Source organism: Mustela nivalis (genome assembly GCF_964662115.1).
Source record: "Mustela nivalis genome assembly, chromosome: 14".
Lineage (NCBI taxonomy): Eukaryota > Metazoa > Chordata > Mammalia > Carnivora > Mustelidae > Mustela > Mustela nivalis.
The window spans coordinates 43863164-43886726 of record NC_139033.1 but is presented as its reverse complement, the minus strand read 5'-3'; the positions used below and the strand labels follow the sequence as shown (position 1 = coordinate 43886726).

General features: G+C 39.3%; 1 protein-coding gene across 2 annotated transcripts in view; it reads right to left on the bottom strand.

The window, feature by feature from the left end:
- DYM (dymeclin) overlaps window positions 1-23563 on the bottom strand; it is a 332115-nt gene that overhangs the window by 224103 nt on the left and 84449 nt on the right. For both annotated transcript variants that reach the window (XM_082699258.1, XM_082699257.1), the window contains exons 7-8: window positions 14172-14297; window positions 12682-12824 (exon numbers count right to left, since the gene is read on the bottom strand). In XM_082699258.1, coding sequence (XP_082555384.1) covers window positions 12682-12824; window positions 14172-14297 — 269 coding nt within the window. The remainder of the gene's footprint in view (window positions 1-12681; window positions 12825-14171; window positions 14298-23563) is intronic.

Here is a 23563-nt window from a genome sequence, read left to right as displayed (position 1 = left end):
ACATTAGAAAGACAGAGGAAGTATTATTAGAAAGAGTTCTAAAAAGACAAATTTAAAATGTTCCCACATTTACCCTCAATCCATATCATCAGGACTATGAAAGTATAATACATCAGACTATGAAAATAATGTAATTCAGCAACTTGTGAAATTGTCAACTGCAAAATTATCTCAACTTGGCTTGCTTCTGCACCAAATGGCCCCCAAAATGGTACCGAGAGCCAGCAAGGCTTCCAACTGGACAAAGTTATGGTTAAGGATATTAAAGAGGATGCCTACTAAATGTGTTCATCATCCTTTTTAATCTTCAAGGCGGGGGGGGGGGGGAATTACCTTAATTTTTAAGCAGAAAGGCTGAGGAAACAGTACATAAGGTGTTTAGAAAACAAAAGTAAGACAAAAGTACATAAGGTGTTTAGAAAACTAGAGAAATGGACACAGGTGACAGGGGAGAAAAGATGAGGAAGATAAACAGTAATCGGTACGTTTAGCATTTAGCATGTTCTAGGCACTTATTCACTACTTGTCATATATACGTTATTTAAATGTAACAAAAGCCCATAGGGTGAAGATAGTCTAAGTTCCGTTCTGAAAACGAGGAAAAATTAGGTTTCAGTGAAGTTAAGTAACTTAATCAAAGTGACACAGCTGGTAGGAGGCAGGGTCTGGTTTCCAGCTCACATCTTCCTCTCCCCACTGCTATCTCACTGGGAAGGACAGCTAGCTGCTTCTCTCCCTCCCTTTCTTTTGCCTGGTCTCTGCCAAGTACAGGACCCCTACTGCTCACAAAAGTGAGTCTAGAGACTCCCAGGCACCACAGCGAAAGGTACCTCCCTCTCACTCCCCATCATTCATTCAACAGGATTCAGTGAGCCTTCTAGGACCAGGATCTGGCTTACAAAGACTATAAACAAGTACAAGAGGAGAAAAATGAGGAGATGCTTACTAGAATTCTGCAAGGAATCATCATTTCATTTTTATGAATAGGGAAAGGCTTAGAGAGATACATAACTTTTTTTTTTTTAAGATTTTATTTATTTATTTGACAGAGAGAAATCACAAGTAGATGGAGAGGCAGGCAGAGAGAGAGAGAGGGAAGCAGGCTCCCTGCCGAGCAGAGAGCCCGATGCAGGACTCGATCCCAGGACCCTGAGATCATGACCTGAGCCGAAGGCAGCGGCTTAACCCACTGAGCCACCCAGGCGCCCCGAGAGATACATAACTTTCACGAGATTAGTAATTAGTTTACTCATAGTAAGGGTTTGAATCCAGGTCTGGTGGTCTAGTCCAGATTATTCAGAATCTTCCTAGCAATTCTGGAGGGCTCAAGAGTGAAGATAAAGCTGAAATGTACAACACTAATTCTTCCTCCTAGTGATTCTATTCTTTCCCCAACATTTTATTATGAAAACTGTTAGACATACGGAAAACTGGTAGAATTACACAGTGAATAAGACTCACCACCTAGATTTCACATGAACATTTTGTTACACTTGTAATAATATCCCTAACCACCCATGCATCCCTACATTCATCCATCAATGTAGCTTAGTTTATTAATGCATTTTTCTTTTTTTTTTTTTTTTTAAGATTCCATTTGTTTAATTGACAGAGAGTATAAGCAGAGGGAACAACAGGCAGAGGGAGAGGGAGAAGCAGACACCCCGCTGAGCAGAAAGCTCAACACACAGCTTGATCCCAGGACCCCAGGCAGAAAGCTCAACACAGCTTGATCCCAGGACCCCAGGCTTAACACCGAGTTGAAGGCAGACATCCAATAGACTGAGCCAGTCAAGTGTCTCTTATTAATGGATTTCAAAGTAAGCTGCAGAAACATTTTATTCTTTTATTTTTATTTATTTCTTAAAAGATTTTACTTATTTATTTGACAGTCAGAGATCACAAATAGGCAGAGAGGCAGGCAGAGAAATAGGGGGAAGCAGGCTCTCTGCTGAGAAGACAGCCCAATGCGGGGTTCGATCCTAGGACCCTGAGATCATGACCTGAGCCGAAGGAAGAGGCTTAACCCACTGAGCCACCCAGGACCCCTGCAGAAACATTTTAAAAGGGAGTCTTTGAATAACTCCTAACACTGAACTTTAAAATATTATTTGTTCATGTAAAAGGTGGTCTCAAAACTGTATCAGCTATAATTTAGGAGTCTTTTACTACCATTCACAAATTCTGTCAGCATGTAATCTTAAATAGATCAGCCTTTTTTTTTTTTTTTGTAAGATTTTATTTGTTTATTTGACAGAATGAAAGAACACAAGTGGGGAGCAGCAGAGGGGGAAGGAGAAGGAGAAGCAGGCTCCCTGCCAAGCAGATCCCAGGATCCTGGGATCATGACCTGAGCCAAAGGCATCTGCTTAACAACTGAGCCGTCCAGGCGCCCCTAGATCAGCCTTTGCATTTGCTCCAACAACCATGTTGAAATTAATACAAATTAAAGGGGCTGTTTAATAAAAGCTCACTTACTTGACTGTTGATAAAATTATGCAGTTTTAAAGCAAATCCATTTTAATTGCTTCGTTTTTCAAATAAGATTCAAATAAAAATTAGAATTCCCCAATTTTAATGTTCTTATTTTTAATTCCTTACTATTTTAAAATTCCACAATACAGTAAATTATGTCACAGAAGTCTTAAAAACAGATTAAATCAGTGCCTAATAAACAACCCATCTAGCAAGCCTTAGAAATTTATTCTTAGGATTTCATCTGAAATTGACTGCTTTATTCTATAATTTTCCTGGTGAATATGAATGAATTTATTTCCCAACCATGTGTAGCATGAAAGAGGCCTCAATCTTCCCTTCCAATCTGTTGAGAAGGAAATGAGCATAGAGGGCTGGCACATTGACTTTCAAAGCCATTTCTGGAAACTGCCTGGGGAGTGGTTGTCAGCAAATTATGAGGATAAAAGAAGTCAAAACTGTTGTTTTGACACTGTATTACTTCCAATGGATATCATTTAGTAAACAGCTTTTTTAAAGTCTAAAATCTGAAATACTTTTTTCAGAGAATAATTAAAAGTGAAATAGCTTATGTTACTACTCTCCAACTAAATCCAGGCGTTCTGGGTCGCAGATACTAATCTAAATGATCCGTGTATCCCTGCAAGGAATCGAATCTATCCAAGGAACCACCACAATGAAATTAACTCTATTTCATAGGTCACAAAATTAGTTCAGTCCTGAAAATAAAGGAGGAGGGAAAAGCCATTCTTTCGCTTGGTATATAAAATCTACCAAATCATTCCAAGTAAAAATGAACTGAGAATATAATTACTGTTTATAAAGCACTTTCTTCTTCTCAAAGTTCAAAGTGCTTTAATTAGAAATGTTTTCACAACTATGCCTCTTTCTGAGTGCCACATACTTTTTCTCTTACTGTAGTTTTTCTTTCTCTCAGTGAGTCAGCCCAGAAAAAGCCAAAACTGAACAGAAAAATAACCATCACATAAAATAAGTTACAACTACCACACAGCATACCTTTCGTAATGAATTCAATAACGTTCTCAATAAAAGTAACAGGGAGAGAGAGTTTCAATCTTCAAATTCTACTTTATTGATTTCTCTACTACAGCATTTGCCTAAACAAATAATCAGGACTTTGGCCTTATAATTTGGCTGGGACACCCACCACTGCAAGCAAAGGGAAAAAAAAACATTTTTGATGGCTCATGCAAATGGAAAAGCCATATATCAGAAGTTATTGTGTAAAACCTCAGTACTTGTGATGGAAAGCGCAGTCTGGCAGAACACATTTAATTAGGGTTGGCTCTTTAAAACACTAAATACTCAGTTATAATCACATTACAGCTTTGTCTTAAAAAGAAAAAAACACAAGAAATTTCAAGGTCAACCCTTTCTTGCTTTTACTCTTTTTTTTAGGCACCCAGGGCAATTAAAAAACTTGAAAATATAAGAAAAGACAAGGTCAAAGAAGGATAGCATCAAAAGAAAAACTAAATAAATGTTACATTTTTCTAACTCACAATATTAAGTATTCAACATTATCAATAATTCTTTTAGTGACTATCTGAAGACTCTATTAAAACCCAAATAGCAGGGCGCCTGGGTGGCTCAGTGGGTTAAGCCACTGCCTTCGGCTCAGGTCATGATCTCAGGGTCCTGGGATCGAGGCCTGCATCAGGCTTTCTGCTCAGAAGGGAGCCTGCTTCCCTCTTTCTCTCTCTGCCTGCCTCTCCATCTACTTGTGATTTCTCTCTGTCAAATAAATAAATAAAATCTTAAAAAAAAAAAAAACCCAAATAGCAGATTTTCATAATTTATTTGAATTAGAAATCTGAGTAAACTTCTAAATCACTATAAAATCATAGGCTTTTCCCAAAACAATTTTTTAAACAAAAGTTATCTTTTAAGTATTACTAAGTAATATTCGTTATCTAGTAGTGACCATTTTTGTGTTCCTCCCAGGTGCCTGGCTCTTTCTACACTTGCTCATTTGATCACCTCAGTATCCTACAAAGGAAGGCATTATCCTCATTTACCATGACTAATCCGAATCACTAAGAAGTTAGTAGCCCAAAAACACCTAGCTGAAAGACTGCAGGGCTGGCATTCAGTTCTAGGTCTGCCTGATACCAATAGCCAGTCTCACACTTGCTCCTCTTCCATAATTCCAGTTACCAAAATCTAGAGCCAGTCCCTCCAAAGGTCAATGTAAATGGTAGCCTCCAAAATCAGAAAAGAAAATAATCTGTTTCTGGTTGTTGTTAGATTTTAATTTTAAGTAATCTCTACACCCAACATGGGGCTTGAATTTACAGCACCAAGATTTACAACTCCAAGATCAACCCACATGCTCTACTGAGCCAGTCAAGCACCCAAAAAGAATCTGTTTCAATCACAGAATTACTTTTGGAAGGGCTCCTTAAACATCCTGAAATGCCCTTTACACACACCCCTAACACATTTGCGAGGTTGGGATGGGCTGTAAGTGACCTGCTTTGGCCATACCATAAGCAGGATTGTGGTTTAAAACAAAGAATGACTGGCACTGAAAGATGTCTTAGCTATCAACCTACAGGAGACCAGTGGCCTCCCACACAGGATTTCAGCAAGGGGAGTTCCAGCATGACCTACTTAGTACTATTATGAACTGAATGTGTCCCTGTAAAATTCATATATCAAAGCCCTAACCCCCAATATGATGGTAACAGAAGATGAGGCCTTTGGGAGGTGATTAGGTCTATAGGAGGTCATGAGGGAAGAGCCCCCATGTTGGGATTAATGGCCTTACAACAAAAGGAAGAGACACTAGAGCTTTCTTTCTCCACCCTGTGAAAATATAGCTTGACCATCTGCAAGCCAGGTTGAAGCCCTCACCAAAAATTAAATCCGCCAGCACCTTGATCTTTCCAGCCTCTGGTACTGAAAGAAATAAATACCTGTTGTTCAAACCATCTAGGCTATGGTATTTTGTTAAAGTAAGGTGATATATTTGTTACCACCACACAGCTGGCTCCATCACATCACAAATCAGAGGGGTAAGGGTCTTCAGTCATTTGCTTTGCAAAAGACGTTTAATGATGTCACGGGGGATACTCTTACAGAGTAAAGAATTAAGTATCAACTGCTTTATAAACTATAACTAAGACTACCAATAGTACTGGTATCTTTGATTAAGTGAACGTTTGAAATATTTATTAGAATTCAGGTTAGGTCAGCATCAAGTCTTTCTGTATTAAAATCTTTGGCTAATTTTATATTCAAACTATCAAAAAGAAAATATAATCCTTTCAGTTAAATTAGTGAATAAGAAATGATCCCATAGCAATGGTTGTCAAGGCAAGTTCATTTAGGAAGCAAGGAGAAATCCCTTGTGGGCAGTATCTATTTAACAATCAAATTTTCCTTTCTGACTGTCACTGGCCAAATTCTGCACCACATAAAATGACAAGCCAGTTGGAGAAAGAGCAAAAACATGGCTGGTGTTTCAAAACGTTTTTTACATAAATTTTAAAGTATGAACAGACCAAAAAGATATTCTCTTAAATTTTTAAACTGTCTTACATAAGTTTTTCAGAGATTTTCTGACCACTCATTTCATCTAAATTATTTTGATTTTAACAAGGAGCAACAGAGCTCCAATGTAGGTTAAAGAAAAAGTTATTTACATGAGGAAAAATGGTGTATCATTTTAGAAGTGATTTCATACACAACACCTCATTTATTCTTCAAAATAACGTGGTAGGAAAAAAAAGTCTTATTTATCAGCTTTAGAAAGTAGGATAATGAGATTCAAAGAGTTAAAGAATTTGTCTAGGATCCATGCTAAGCTGGGACTCCATCCCAAATCATCGGAGTCTCAATATCAAGCTCTGAAAATCTCCCCTTACCCACAAGGACTTCCAGGAATGCCACAGAAGTCCACTGAGAGATGCTTGTGCTGTAATCCAAGGGCCCTGGTGTAAACTCACAAGAGGCCGGGCCAGCAACTCCTGCCACTGGGGGGCTACGAGCTCCAGCCTCATGAAGATCCTTGTGGGTAAGTCCTACAAGTCAGGTTCTGCGGGAACCCTCATGAACTCTACTGCCTGCTGCCTAGGAAAAACCGGCTACTGCCCTCACCGCTAATCCTCCCTGGGATTCCAGGAAATGAAATCCAGTCTCTACAGAAAAGTCACAAAATCCCTAGATACCTTAATTTCCTTTGTTATTTTACATGTGCCACCTACAGAAATGGCCTGCTTTCCATAAAGGAATCATAATGCGTCCCTGCGGCCGCAATATGGTGACAAGGACATAACCCTGAAAGAAGGAAGAAGCCCGAAAACTGTGTTTAATGATGATCCAGAGCTGAAAACAAGTGCAAATCTTATCTTTGGCTGAAATTATGGACCATAGCACACCTAACAAAATGATATTTGAGATACACTGAATGTTCTGTGTATAAAATGTTAAGGGGGTTAGACAGGACATAAAACTACAGGCATAGCAAAGAGGAAGATGATGAGGCTAACAAAAATTCATTAAAAACTGAATATTACCTGCCAAAAGAGTTAAGTGAGATTTTGGTATAGATTAATTTTTTTAAAAATGCAGTGTCCAGAATCCACTCCAGTCTGCACTGGAGTATTGCAGTGATGGTTAGACTTCAGGAAAAGCTAAGTAAACTGATAGAGCAACAGAAAACAATGACAAGAGCAACAGAAAGAAAAACCAAGATAATAAAAGAGGAGGAAGTCAGCGGAAACCATCGGAGCTGCTCACAACCTGTTGCTCAGCACGTAACAGCACTGGCTCAATGGTCTGCAATGCTGGGCCCGCAGCAAAACCGATCCAAGCACGGGGAAGGGACCTGGACCACGTGAGTGGTGCTAAAATGGACCGGCTACATCAGAATCATCCAGAAAGCTTTCTGAAAATGGATATGACCCGGCCTAAGCACAGGTGTAATGATTCAGAAATTCCAAGGTGTGAGTACATGCATGCGCATTTTTTTAGAAGCATGTCAGGTTGATCGCTGATGTTTGGAAGGCACTGCAAGACCTTTATCCTCGTTTCTCCTAACCTTCGAATTCTACAATTCATTAAAAAACACCACCCTTGGGGCGCCTGGGTGGCTCAGCTGTTAAGTGTCTACCTATTTGGCTCAGGTCGTGGTCCCAGGGTTCTGGGATAGAGACCTGCTCAGCGGGAAGCCTGCTGCTCCCTCTCCCGCTCCCCGTGCTTGTGTTCCCTCTTACGCTTTGTCTCTCTCTCTCTGTCAAATAAATAAAATCTTCAAAAAAACCCCAAAACACATTAATTAAAACCGTAGCACGCTTTCCTAAACAGTGAAGCAACGAATCAATTGGTGCCTCTTCCATTTTGCCAGCATTTTAGAGATATATCTAAACCAAAAAGCTATAAAGAGGAAGAAAATCATTTTTTTCTTGTACTGCAAAATTATGAAAAGGCTTGTTGACATGTATTACTATTACAGGTACTCCCAGGTAAAGTAATATATTAATGTATAATTGAGTCTAACCACCACTTTCAGTGAATGACATAAATCACACTTAACACATTTGAAAACATTTTTTTTTTTTAAAAAGAACAAAATCCATACAAGTAATTTTCATTACTCTCATTAACTGGAAAAAAAAAACTAACTCATGGTCATTAAAATACATTAATAATTCCTCCATTCATTTACTAGCTTCTATTCAAACATCATGGAAGCATTCACCAAATGCTGCAGGACCCATAATAAACAGAAAGGAACAGGGATGTGCTGCATGTTGGAACGGCTAGTCTGGGATACACAAACTGAGAGCAGCCTAGTTACAAGAACACCTAATTGTCAAAATTCAATTTTGGTGCAACACAAGTGATACTGTATTAAGAAAGTAAATTTTAAAATGCAGAGGAACTCTACATTTCTTTATTTTTGCTGACAAAGAAATAAGCATCTGTTTTTAAGGGCAGTTCAATATTTAATCTACTCAAGTTGATAAGTGTGCTGTAGTTGTGTAAGAGATGCCCCCTTTCAGGAAATAACACATTCAAGTATTTAGAGATAAAGGGCCATGATGCATGTAACTTACCCTCGAACGGTTAAAAAAAAAGGGGGGGTCCGTGTGCGTGTGTGTGTGTGTGTGTGTGTGTGTGTAGAATGAAAGAGGAAGGGGGAAGGGATACAAACACAGAACTAACAGGATGAAATGGTAATACTAAATCAACCTGGAAAGAGGCGTAATTTTTGGTAATACTTTTGTTTTTGGAACTTTTATACATGCATGAATTTATTTCCAAATAATTTTTTTTTTAAAGATCATGAGACAGATAAATGAGAAAAAAAAAAAAAAACAGCAAAATGTTGCTCATTCTTAAAGATGGGTTATGGATAGATGGTCATTCTCCCAACCTCTCACTTTTATCCATCTTTGAAATTTTCTACAATAAAATGTTAAAAAATAAAAATAAAGGGCACATGAAATTATGTATGTAAGTTAGCTACTAAAGTAACTGGAAAACAGAAGGCATTTAATAATGACAGATGTGTTATTATAAACTGAATTCACTCTATCTGGAGTGTAGACGAGTTACTAGCGTTTAGTATTTCAGTACGTGCAGCAAGTATTTACTGACAGGCCACAGATGTAAGGTGCTGTGCTGGAGACAGCAGTGAACACGCTCACATTAAGTCAAACACCAGCCGACACACTCAGGACTCAGGTTAGGACGAGAAAAGACAGGAAAACAAAGGTTAAGAGTCAAAGGAACTGAGCTCAATTCCAAACCAACAACACCTCTTTCCTAGGTGAATCTTAGAAAAATCTTAACTAGGAACATCTCTTCATCAACCATACTATAAAAAGGTAAAACCATGTATTTGACAAGCTTGTTATGAGAATAAAGTGAGATACATGAAAAGTGCTCTATAAACTCTCAAGGGTTACAGACATCTTGGTTTTTGCTGTATCGTATGTACAGGCCAGTTATGGAGAATGAGGTCTGTATACTGTAGTCCACGGCACAAAGAAGAGTAAAAGCATGCCACAGCGGGGGCACCTGGGTGGCTCAGTGGCTTAAAGCCTCTGCCTCTAGCTCAGGTCATGATTCCAGGGTCCTGGGATCGAGCCCCGAATCGGGCTCTCTGCTCAGCAAGGAGACTGCTTTCTCCTCTCTTTGCCTGCCTCTCTGCCTACTTGTGATCTCTCTGTCAAATAAATAAATTAATTAAATATTAAACAAACAAACAAACAAACAAAGAAAACATGTCACAGGTGAAGAGCACACCTGGCTAGGAGAGAAGAGGAAGTCTTCATGGGGAAGGTGGTACTTGAGATGGCCCTTAATAGATGGATGGGCAGAATAAAGTTAGAAGAGAAAGCAGGATTCTAAGTGAAAGAGAGAATCCAAGGAAAGACATGAAAGGGGGAGGCGCCAGGCATGTAATGAGCAACAGAGCTCTTGCTAGAGTCTGGGAAACAAATAGCAGAATAACCAGAAATATATCTGAAAAAGTGAGACTAAACTGGAGAAAGCCTTGCCTAACTGCTGGAAGGGTCCAGACGTGTGGTTCACTACTCAGCTTGCATGAGGAAGCTCCTCTTCCTCTCCCAGTGCCAGCAAGACTTCACCATCCAAAACTAGGAAGTCTCCAAAATAAGGCGCTCTGTTTCAAAGGGAATGACTCAAGCAGCAGATACCAGGCATATACTGCTATGTAAAGATCGCTTTCTACTGAGTTTCCAGAAAAAACTCAATCCCAGTGCAAATAAATTTAATCCAAAAGTTTATAATTTACATTTGGCTTTGGAGTTGTTGTTTTTTTTCAGTGAGGAGCTTCCAAATCATATTTTTCTCAAGCCAATATTAAAGTAAGAAAACTCTTAACTACCAACCAAAAGACCTTCAAAAGTGATCACACAACTGAAGTTAAATTTCCTCATTAACTTGATTAACTTTCATGGAATGTGACTTAATTCGAAATTACATGACCATATTTTCTTTTTCTTTCCCCCATAATACATAGCTGTGCTTTGGAGGAGAACACCTTTTTGCTGTTTTTTATAAAATTTTGAGTCGCATATTATGAAACAATGAATAATCACTCGTATCATTACTCATACCTTTATATGAATAGATTTATGAAGTGTAAGAAGCTATATAAAATGTCTTTTGACTACAGTACACTAAAAATCTAGATCCATTTTCTTTACTTTTTTTTTTCTTTAAGATTTTTATTTATTTATTTGAGAGAAAGCACACAAGCGGGGGAGCACAGAGCAAAACACAGAGGGCTGGATCCCAGGATTCTGGGACCATCACTTAAGCAAAGCCAGATGCTTAACTGACTGAGCCACCCAGGTGCCCCCATAAGTCCATTTTCATGTCCTTAACTAATATTAATTTTTTTTCACCACTACCTCCCCCAGACTCTGAATATTACGTTTTTTAATGGTAAGGGGAAAGGCCATAGAATCATCAAAAGTTATATGGAAAATAATCTTAGCAATTATCCATCCTGACCTTCTCATTCAGTAGACAAAGAAACTGGAAGCTGGGAAAATTAAGGGACTTCCTTCTGGTACCCTGCTAACTAGGTAGGGCAGAGGTAAAGTGTAAAAGTTCTTTGGCACCTAGTACTAATGACACCACATTACCATACTGGACATTATTCTGATAACACATAACTGCAAGAATAACTAAACATAACACACGAATCTATGTTTGTCCTTATAAAAAAAAAGAGTGCAAAGTATTGCCTTTGTTTTGAAGAAAGCAGTTAATGAACATATACTATCATCTCTTCCCCCAAAATTTTCAACCAGTGGCATCTGGGTGGCTCAGTCGGTTAAGCGTCTGCCTTTAACTCAGGTCATGATCTCAAGGTCCGGGGATCGAGCCCCACATCGGGCTCCCTGCTTAGTGGGGAGTCTGGTTCTCCCTCTGCCTCCGTCCCTCTCCCCTGCTCATGCTCTCTCTCTCTCTCTCTCTCTCAAGTAAATAAAACTCTTAAATAAAATTTTAAAATCTTAAAAAAAAACTTCAACCACCCTGAAATATTGGAAAATATTAGCTTTTATATACTTGTATCAGTTTAACGATGGAAAAAAAGAAAATACTAATGGATTATGAAAAGCCTTTCCACGGGAAGAAAGCAGCCATTGCTGTGTTGCCTTCAGAGACCATGAGTGCGCCAGCCTGGTACAGCCTCGTCATCTGAAACAAGGGCAAGTCAGAGCACAAACCTCGGCAGGCCCGGCTTTCTAGGGAGCCTGCTCATCACCAAACACAAAGCAATGAGGGAGGACAAGTGTAATTCAAACCATAGTATTAAAAGAAATCAAGGGAAGGCAAACCTAGAAAGCCTGGTCCACAAATCAATTCCAAAAGTCAACAGAGGTCTCTTAACCCAAAGATGTTCCCAAGACCACTACCAAGTCCATTATCAAACAGGACTACATTTTCCTATTGTACTGATATTCCTTCCGGAGCGCGGCTGCTAGTTTAGGAAGAATGCCTGTGCCAAAGTACCTGTCTGCTTTTTGTTTCTCCTTTAGAAAAAAGCAAAAGTTCAGTTTCTGAGACTTCACGTGCCACAGACCTGTCCCACTAACACCAGGGAGAGCCAGAGCTAGACTCGCCACCCCTCGTGTCTTCATGTCCAACATCGTGAAGCAGAAATGAGGCTTTACTGTGAGTGGGAAAGGATTTTCTGCAGTTAATGAAATCTGCTTCCAATCTGATAAAACCCACATTTGTGCCACTTCAGAATTTAATAAAAACTCTTCAAAATGTGCTAATTTGTTGCTGAGCAAATGAAACCTTGAGTATAACAAGAAAACTACACCTAATTAGCCATGTAAGATCTTAAGCAATAAAGCCTCTAAAATAGCATGATTTCCTCAAAGCACAAGCAGTAAAAACTTCTTAAGAGCTTAATCGCATTTATCATGTGCAGTTAAAATTCATACGATGTGCAGATTTACAAACATTATTCTTGAAAAATGGTGTCTTACAGGTAAACAATTATTTGCATACATTTCACTGCATCAATCATGGCACTAAATGGAAAAAACATTTTAAATTATTTCCAGTATTTCACATTTAGCCAGCTCCACAGAGCCAGCAGTGGTGGCCAAGTGGACAGAATTTCTTATGACGTATTAGACAAACTCTGTCTACATCAAAGAACGGACAGAATCTGATTAGACTTACTTGCTACTCCTGATGCGAGCCCATAGAGCAGTCCTCCCCCGTCTGACTGCTGTGGGAGCACATGTGTTCCTGGAGGGGGTGGCTTTTCTTGTCTGATAAAGTTATACAATAAGGTTTTCACAAGTTTGCTGGTATATGGAAGACTACACAAAAAGAAAAAAGAAGAAAATCAAACTCATGATTATGGAAGTCCCCTGATTTTGTATAATATCATTTATATAATCTATTAATAGCAAAGGGATTAGCATAATTCAAAGAAATGTAGCACTGTCACATAAGAGGGAAGGCTGTGGGCTCTGAGATCAGACTTGAGGCTTAATTCTGGCTTTCCTGTTTCTATGCCATAGCTGTTGGTCAAGTCACTTCAACTCTTGAGCGCCGGTTACCGTACTGATACTCTGTGTAACAGGTGACAATAAGTGTATTATATAGTACCTGGTTCTTGAAGGGAGGTAGTAACACAGAATCAGTAGGGAAAAGCAAGAATTAAAAAGCATCAATATAAAAACTACATATTTTAAGCATGAGATTATTCAATTTATGCATGCATATGAAATAAATATATATTTCTACTCTTTCAAGTAATGGAATGAGAGAAGGGAGAGAACGCAGGTGAAAAAGGTATGTGTCCACAAAGTAAAGTGATAAATTAATTCCAGCAATCTAGAGAAGACTCTGTAATAGACTCCTGAGCCAGAGGGCAGGCTCCTTCTCTATTACCAGTGATTTGCAAATATGTTCCAAACAGCCTTACAGGATTCTGTGACCGCATCACAGGTACAATCAAGGGAGCGAGAAGGTGCCAGACAGATAACCCAGGCAGCAAGATGTGAGAAAGACAAAGCTCCTCCCACTCCCTGAGAACCTTAATCGAAGCTGCTTTATTTGTAATTGTTTGGCATTCACCAGTTCTGTGAAGAATGTGTCCACAGAAGACATGTGTGTGTGCGCGTGTGCACGCGTGTGTATTTTATCTACCCCAGTCCCATTAGAAGACTGTAAGCTGCCACTCAAGAGCCACGCGTGCCAGCACGTGGTTGGCGCACAGTTAGTACCGCGACTGCATGCAAGTAGGAGCGGTCAGCTGAGACGCTGCTGGCCTAGTCCAGACACAGGGTGACCGCGTGGAGATGTGGCCATTTTGACAAGACGGGTGAAAAGGGGAAGATTCGAAATAATTTCAGTGGACAAGCAGGACTGGCTGAGCGCATAGACATAGAGAATGATGCAGAGAAAGGAGAAAGAGGGCTTCAAAGTTTCACTTCTAGAAAGAAAACACAAACACCAGAGACGTGAAAAGCCGTGGAGATGAAAGGGACCGCTGAAACAGGAAAGCAGAATCTGGTTCCTTGTGCCTTGGGTTTGGAGTGTGGACAGAATCACAGAAGGAAATGCCTGGCTGGTCAGCTGGGACAAGAGCGAGGTTAGAGGACAAGACCAGAAATGAAGATGCAGACTAAGAAGTAGAAAAATGTAAAAGAGAAACATACCATCGACCTTGCATCAAATACTTGTGGCTGATGCTCTGTCGCAAAACTTCCTTGTGGAAGAGTTGACAAGAAAGGAAAACCACCATTGTTGATACAGCTTCAACTGAGATTTCGTACGTAATATCTCTGGAGAAATAGGAAACAAACAGAATAATGATACCATTGGAAATTAGCTCTTTTCTAAAGAAGCTATACATTTAAAAACACAACGTAAATATTCAACATATTTCTAGATTATAAAGAAATACTAATACATTTAACATAAAAATTAGGGGGTGCCTGGGTGGCTCAGACAGTTAAGCAGCTGCCTTTGGCTCAGGTCACAATCCCAGGGTCCTGGGATTGAGTCCCACATCGGCGGGGATTCTGCTTCTCCCTCTCCCTCTGCCTGCCACTCTGCCCATTTGTGCTATCTCTCTGTCAAATAAATAAAATCTTAAAACACACACACACACAAACACACACAAATTAAGTCAAGCAAATATATGAAGCCCTTTCCCAGCCATTAGCTCTTGCACTTGGGTCAGGCACCCCATGACTTTCCTACTTTCCAGTTCCCATCCTCCGCTGAACAGCAAGTCTCTTGGTGTATAACGGAAAGCGTTACCAGCAGTTTCGGCTTGGAAGATTCACCCTAAAGCTCTACGTTCATCCTTGTTTAGTTATAATACAGAACATATTCTGGAATACGCAGAGTGTCAAACTGAAGAGAAGTCCCCAGTGCAGGAAAGAAAACGATGCCTTTTCGTGGCAATAATCACTTTACAATGAAAACAACGGTATATCCTAACAATCTCTACCTCTACTGTCTGCGGCCTCAAGGCCAGCTCTGCATGGTCGGCAAAATGTGTACAGGGAACACATTATACCTGTTTTATTAAGCATGTTTCTCCCAAGACCATCAGCCCCCCTTCAGAAATAAATCTTAGATCAAATAAAAAGGAAACAAAGTTTTGGCTGAGCAGGAAGCACAAACAGGAATAAATGCCTCGAGAAATCTTTAGTTATTTCAAAAGTATAACATGATTTTCAGGGGGACAAGTTAACAGATCAGAAAAGTGCAAATCTCAACCAACACAGCAAAAAGAGTAACAGCTCCAAAGGAATATCAAAATATTGTGACACAACTGAAATACTCATGGAAAGTCCCCCCCACCAAAAAACACTTAACACCTATTTAAATGAGGCTCATTAAGCAAATTAAACGTGACTTGATTCTAGAACTGGGCAAGTGTAAATTCTGCAAATATTTTAAGGAATTATTGCTGATAGAAATCTCTTTTAAAAATAAAGTATATGAGGGCGCCTGGGTGGCTCAGTGGGTTAAAGCCTCTGCTTCAGCTCAGGTCATGATCTCAGGGTCCTGGCATCCAGCCCCGCATCGGGCTCTCTGCTCAGCAGGGAGCCTGCTTCCCTCTCTCTCTCTCTCTCTCTGCCTACTTGTGATCTCTGTCAAATAAATAAATAAAATCTTTAAAAAAAAAATAAAGTATTTGAAACAGAAGAGGTCCAGGCAATTGATATTATGTAATGAATAAATCTCAGTTCTACTCAGAAATCTCATTCAAAAGTATTATAGAACAATTCCCTCTCCTGACAGTTTCGTAAGTAGTGTTGTAAATATTAGCACACAACTCTTATATTTGTTCTTACTCCTTGAACTGAATGACAAGCCTGACATGTCATGCTATGATTCATTAATTCTTCATAATGCTGATCTGACTGCCTAAAACCCGAAAGACTTTGCATCACAGTTATCATGTATTCATATAGCCCATGCCTGTCAGAAATCCACTCTCCATGTCAACTGGCTAGGCTTTTAGCTACATCAGGGCTTAAAGCCAAATCCTAAAGAGCAAAATATCTTGCTACAGGGTAAAGCCTACCTAGATAGATGACCACCTCCAGGACATTTGATAATTACTGCATCAATAATAAAGAATCACCTGCAGTGGCTTCGAACTTATAATTTAACATCTTTTTCTACGTCCCAAATCCAAATTCTGTAAAGCTATAGGAGTGAAGGGTAAAGGGTTTCTTGTTGGGAGGCAAGGAAAGCGGACAGCACTTTAAGTATATTGACTCAACAGGACATTTGTAGTTTCATATGAAGCTGTAAATCCATTCCCAAAAATTCCTAAACAGAACTAAGTGGTCCCCCTTGTGTGCTTCTGTAGGTCTACGGATAAAAGTTCTACTAAATTGTTTATTACATCGTACTCCGCTTTGTAGGTCTTTCAACAAATATTTACAAAGACCTTATTCTTACTATGTCTAGACAGGCATTATGTCCCATATTAGAGACACATCCATCAACAAATAGATAAGGCTCCTACCTTTTTGGAGCTTACAATTTAATGGAGAAAACAGAACTCAAGAAATAATTACACCAAAAAAGGGTCGTAAAGAAAGAGAACAGGTCACACCATGGAATTCTGGTTGTAAAGCTCTTATAAAAAAGTGACATTAAGTTAAGCCCTAAAGCATGACTGGCAAGCAGTTATATGCACATGAGTTTCTTTCCTTTTTTTTTTTTTTTTTTAAGATTTATTTGTTTGAGAGAAAACATGTGCACACGTGCAAGTGGGGCTCCTTCTTATGACCCATGAGATCCTGATCCGAGCTGAAATCATGACCTGAGCCAAAATCAAGAGTTAGACGCTTTACCAACTGAGCCACCAAGGTATCCCAAGACGACTCTCTTTTTCACTAGAACACACGAGATTCTAGCGAGGATCCTTCCATTTTTTAGTTATTTGTATTCCCAACTCTAGTACGTAATAGACACTCAATAGATAAGTGGATAGAGAGACAGAGAGATCTTTTCTTTTTTGTGAATTTTTGAGAGAGAGAAAGGGAGAAAGAGAGAATCTTAAGCAGTCTCTATGCCCAGCAGGGAGCCTCACACAGAACTCAATCTCACAACCTTGAGATCACAACCTGAGCTGAAATCAAGAGTGGGACACTTAACTGACTGAGCCACCCAGGTGTCCAAAGACTAAAGGATCTTTAATGCTCTGATTTTTATTGGAACTGACTGACTGGGTCTTCCTGAATAGACTCATGAGCACAGTGGACAAAGCATACATAATTTGAAATAGCAAAAAGGAAAAAATGTGTGAGGCCATGTAACACCTGATCATAATACAAAAGAAAAATGATTGCAAACATAAAGGGAATTTCATGAAGGACCACGATGCTGCTGATTGACTGAGAGGGTATCTTTTATTCATTTTTCTGACCAGCATCATTTATCAGCAGTAAAACAAAAGACACATAGAGTGATCTGAATGGAATGACTTAATGCCATGAAAATAATAATTCTACACAAATTAATCCTAAAGTTAAGTCAAGAACTTTTCTAGGAATGTCCTCAAGTGACTCTAAACTTTTTATGGAAGAGTAAACATGGCCAAGGCAACCTTGAAAATAAAGAGTGAAGAGAGAGACTTTCACCACCAGGTATCAAGCCATGCCACGCAGCTGTAACAATAAAAACAGCATGGTTATTTGCACACACACACACACACAAAACAGGCAAATGAATGAAACCCACCTAAGAACCAAACATGGCTCACACCTGTGGTGCAGGTGTAGACAACACACAACAAAGACAAATTCACGAATCAATGAGGACAAAAGAGACTACACAGAGGATGGTGCTAGGAACAACTGGCTCCTTTACAAAGAAAACAGTGATGGTCCCTATCTAACAACACACTCAAAGCTCCATCACAGATGGGTTAAAGACCTGGATGTGAATCGTAAAGCTAAAGTTAACACAGGAAAACAAATGATGGTTAAGTTTGGAACATAAGCCACATGGAAGGACTTCTTAAAAGCCTGAGAGCACAAGCCATAAAGCCCAAAAATGTACTTAATCACATTAAAATTAAGGATTATTGCTTAACAAATGAAACCTTGGACAAAGATAACAAGCAGATGATAGATTAGAAGAATAAGAAACTCCTATCTAGAATGTTACAAACAACTCCTGCAAATGGCCAAGAAAAAGACAAGAACTCCACTAGGAAAAAAGGGTAAAGTATATTAACAGTTTTAAACACTGTGATACCCTTTTCTGCCCTGGAAAATATGAAGTATTGGTAGGCATATGGTGATATATAAACCCTCAAGTAGTGCTGATGGGAATACTAACCAGAGCAGTCGTCCTCAGACAGGATGACTATGACACAACATACATATATATGCCAAAGAGAAACTCGCAGAACTGTTAGAGGACTGTGGTAGGCAAACTCTAAAAGGACCCCAATAAATCCTGCTTCCTGCCATTGATATGTCCTTGTGTATTGCCTCCCCTTGAGTGCAGCCTGAATCTAGTAATTCACTTCTAATAAACATAAAAGTGAAAGGATGCCACTACCTTGTGTAGGTAAATTTACAAAATGAACACGTTTGCATTGGGCACCTTCTCTTGCCTTTCTTTTCCTTTTCTTCGTTTTTTCTCTGTGGGAAGCCAGCTACCTTGTTGTGAGCTGACATATGGAGAAGTCCACCCAACAAAGAACTAATAAAGGAGGCCTCCAGTCCACAGCTAAAAAACTGAGGTCCGATTTCCTTTGAGTAACTGAATCCTGACAACAGCAAGTGGGAATCTAGAAAGCAGGCTCTCCCGCTCCTAGATGAGACTTCAGATGAGACCACAGCCCCAGCAATGAGCTTAAGCACAACGTCGAGAGATCTCGGAGTCACCGGCACCATGCCAGCTGCACCTGCGCTCCTGATCCTAACAATGGGCATGAAGCCTACTTAAAAACAAACAAACAAACAAACAAACAAAACCCATGTACATATAACATTTAGTTGCACATATATATAAATAAACAATGCACTAAACACACTTAAAATGGCTGTTTACAGGAAAGGAGATCAAGGAATGGGAATAAACGGGAATAAGTGAATGGATTAACACCAAATGCTGGGAGCGATGGGCCTCACAGGAACCAGTAATGATAACAACCCTTGAAGCGAAGAATGTGATTGACTCAATCCTATGCCTGACGTGTCCAAAATCAGGGACAGTGGAATGAAGGGGGCATCAGAAGTTAGACATACAGAAGTGAGGAAACGCTTTAATTCAAGAAACAAAGCGTGTGCAATAAACTTCCCACTGGAGCCCTGTGAGGACTTAAGGAAAACAGTGACCAAAGGAATGGCAAAGAGTAACCAGACTTGAATGACATGGAACAAATGAAACTAGCAGCACTCAGTGACAGACCGGATACTTAAAGTAGGCAAGAAAGACGAAGACTAATCAAGAAAGTCAGGCTTCTAGATTTAGAACTCAGAGACAGTGATAGCAACCTAAATCAAGAACACTTTTCTTTTTCCATGAATGGATGTTGAATTTGGTCAAATGCTTTTTCCACACTTACTGAGACACCTCATATGGCTTTTCTAATTTATTCTGTCAATATAGCAAATTATGTTGATTGAATTTCAAGTGTTAACGGTATCACATTCTTCAGGTAAACCACACTGATGATGATGTACTGCCCTTTCCATATATTGCTGGATACAACTTACTGATTTTTTTTTTTAAGGATTTTATTTAGAGCGCCTAGGTGGCTCTGTGGGTTAAAGCCTCTGCCTTCAGCTCAGGTCATGATCTCAGAGTCCTGGGATCGGGGCCCCACATCAGAGTCCCTGCTCAATAGGGCCTCTGCTTCTCCCTCGCTGCCCCCTTCCCATGCACACGTGCATGCTTTCTCTCAAATAAATACATTTTTAAAAAATAAAACAAATAAAGATTTTATTTATTTATTTATTTATTTGAGAGAGTGAGTGCTAGCATGAGCCAGAGGAGGGACTGAGGGAAGAGGAGAGGCAGAGAATCTCAACAGACTCTGCACTGAGCGTGGAGCCTGACGTGGGGCTTGGTCTCATGACCCTGAGTCCATGACCTGAGCTAAAACCAAGAGTTGGACGCTTAATCAACTGAACCATCCAGGTGCCCCAACTTACTGTTTATTTTTAAGAGATTTTTCTCCTATACTGATAAAAGACAGGAGTCTGTAATTTTCTTTTTACGTAATGTTTGTTGGGTTTTAATATCAGGGTTAGGTTAGCCTCACAAAACATTATCCCATCTACTTTGGAAACATACTTTATGGAACTATTTGCTTCATGACACAACACTGAGCAAAGACAGCAGAAGATTATGTACCATATGAATGAATATAAGCATGCAGATGCTAACAGGCAAAAAATTTAAAAAGCCACCCTGAGAGATGAGATTATAGGTGACCATTTTTATTACCTTAAACTTTTTAAATGGGAAGGGCATGAAGAAAATGAGTGGGAGAAACATTTGCTCCAAACTGATTACCTCTACGGTGAAATTTCCTTGGAAAAAAAAATTCATAAGTAATAGTCTGAGGATAATATCTCACCTCGTTTTGACCACAGGTGGTCTTAATGATTCCTCTCTCTCTCACTTTACTGCAAACAGTCAAAGTAACAGACACTGCAACTAGGGAAAAACTATCCAACATGAGTATCTTAGTGCTTGCGGACTGCAATAAAAGTAACAGAGACTGGGCGGCTTATAAACAAAAGACTCTCTCCTCACAGTTCTGAAGACTAGAAAGTCCAAGATCAAGGCACCTGCAGATTCAGCATCTGATGAGAGCTACCCTTCTGGTTCACAGACAGTGAGCATCTTTTTGCTGATATCACTTGGTGGAAGAGGGGCAAGGGACCTTTCCTGGGTATCTTTTACAAGGGCACTAATCCCGTCCATTAAGGCTTTGCTTTCAGGACCTAACCATCCCCCTCCTCCCCAAATACCATCACCTTGGAGGTTATGAATTCGGGGAGGACATAAACATTCAGATCATAGCAATAAGTTAGCCACACTTACTGTATTAGTTAGTGCTCTGCAGAGAAACAATCCACAATATATAAAGAGACATATACAAAAAGAGATTTAATATAATGGATTGGCTCATACAATTACAGAAGTTGAGAAGTTCCATTACAAGGCATCTGCAAAGCGAAGGCCCGGGAAAGCCAGTGGTACAGTACACATCAAGACCCAAAGGCCTGAGAACCAGAAAAACCCTGGTCTAAGTATGAAGGCCCGAGAATCAGGAGCACCAGTGTCCAAGGATAGTAGAATACGGATGTCTTAGCTCAAGCAGGAGAGCAAATTTACCCTCCCTCCATCTCTGTGTTCTACTCATGCCCTCAACAGACTGGATGATCCCAGCACTGGTGAGTCTGATCTTTTTGACAAAGTCTACCAATTCAGATGCTAACTGCTTCCAGAAACATACTCATGGACACACCCAGAAAAAATGAAATCATGTTTGACCTCTGGGCACCCCTCAGTTCAGTCAAGCTGTCACACAAAATTAACTATCACATTTGCCCCATCAAAGATGTAAGTTAAACGTTTAAATACTGGCAGAGTGCACGGTCACAGATTGTTTAAAAGCATTTAGTCATTAAAAGCATTTAAGCACTATTTGAAAGATTTTACACCTACAAATGTTGTTCCTACAGAAGAAACAAACAGCATTCCAACACTTACAGGCACCTCTAATTTGTAATAGCCATAAAAAGCAAATACATACTTTGGTTTAAAAAAAAAAAAAACACTTTTTACTCAATATAAAGCTTGGTAGCAGAGCACATACAGCATTTGCAATTCCTAGTCACAAAATAGCCTATAACTATGAGCCAAAAATCAAGCTATTCCACATGTCAACATACCATTTAATATGAATAAAAATATAAGATTTAGAGAAACAGAAAAATTACCTAGAAGGAAGAGCATCTAGCATCTTTTTATGTGTACATAGAATAAAAAGCAGTTTAAATACATTACAGTCACTCAGATTTGATAATGACTGAGAATACAATGATCTCTCTTAGAAGAAATCTACTGAGGAGACAAGCAGGTATTTCTTATTTGTAAATCATTGTTATACAAGTTATAAATGGACTTCATCAATATGATACTAAAAAGATAGTGAGATACATACATACTGTTGGAATAACTATATAGCCTTCTAAAAGGGGGAGGGGGGAACCCAAAAGCTTTAATCTATACCTCGGACCCTGAACTAAAAGAAATCCCAAATATATCAGAAGTTTAAATCTTAAAGGAAAAAAAAAAAAAAAAACAACCCTACACGACAAGATGTATGGTTCTCTTATAACATGCTTTATAGAAGGCCTTTCCAACCATTCATTCCAAATATTCACTGAGCACTTACTATATGCCAGGCCTCCTGGAGCTTATATTGGAGAGGACAGGCAAATAAATATGCTACATAATAAACTAAAAGATTATAAGTGCTCTGAAGGAAACAATCAGTGCATGAAGGCTGGACAGGAGTACCTGGTTGGGGAGGAAGGGTAAGGAATAGTTATGCTAAACCACTATGAAAGAAGTCCAAAATCATCCTTTAAACCACATCAAAGTTCATTTCTCTGCCACTTAACAATCAGATAAAGCAGGATCTACTTAATAAAATACAAAGGCCATGCTGGAAAGGAAGTTCTGTCACCCTCTGCACATACTTCCAAGTTTCCCATCAGAGAGAAGGGAGAAAAATCACTCCAAGGCACGTCAATTCTTTTTAAGTAATACAAATGGTGTATATATCACTTCCTGGGGTACACATGTCTCTCGATCTAGCTGGCAAGCGAGGCTGACCAGCAACATCTTTACCTGGACAGCTTCTGCCCAGCCAAAGTCTAATAAAGAGGAGGAGAATGAATCTGGGGGGCCACTGACAATCAATCAAAGATGTGTTACAATTTTAAACAATAAGACTCAACATGAAGTTGACATTTGAGCAAAGACTTGAAAGAAGTAAGAAGGCAAGAGAAGGGTCTGCCGGAGAGAGGGACCAGCACATGCAAAGGCTCTGAGCTAGAAACATTTTTATTTAAGGATATTTAGCATATTTAAGGAAGTCAAATGGGGCTAGAATGAAAAGTGCACGAAGGCAACCAGCAGAAGGGCCAAAAGGGTCAGCAATGAGCCAAAAAGCCCATTCAGAAGGCCTAAAAACTGCAAAAGACAGACAAATTCAAATTCTTAAAAACCGTGTTTAAAACTTTATTATGGCAAAAGAAAATCATACTATAAGCCAATAAGTCAAAAGGTAAATTTAGAAAAACATATACTTTAAATTTATGTCACAAAGGGCTAATCTTCCTAATATAAAATGGATCCTAGAAACAGATACAACAGAGGCCCCAGTATGAAAATGAGCAATGGATAGGAGCAAAAACAAAAAACAATGTTAATAACAACTCTAACATCCAACAAGAAGGGAATGATTACACATAATTTGATATTGACCTACCACAGATCATACTGTTGTTGGTTTTTTTTTTTTTTAGAAGAATGAGAA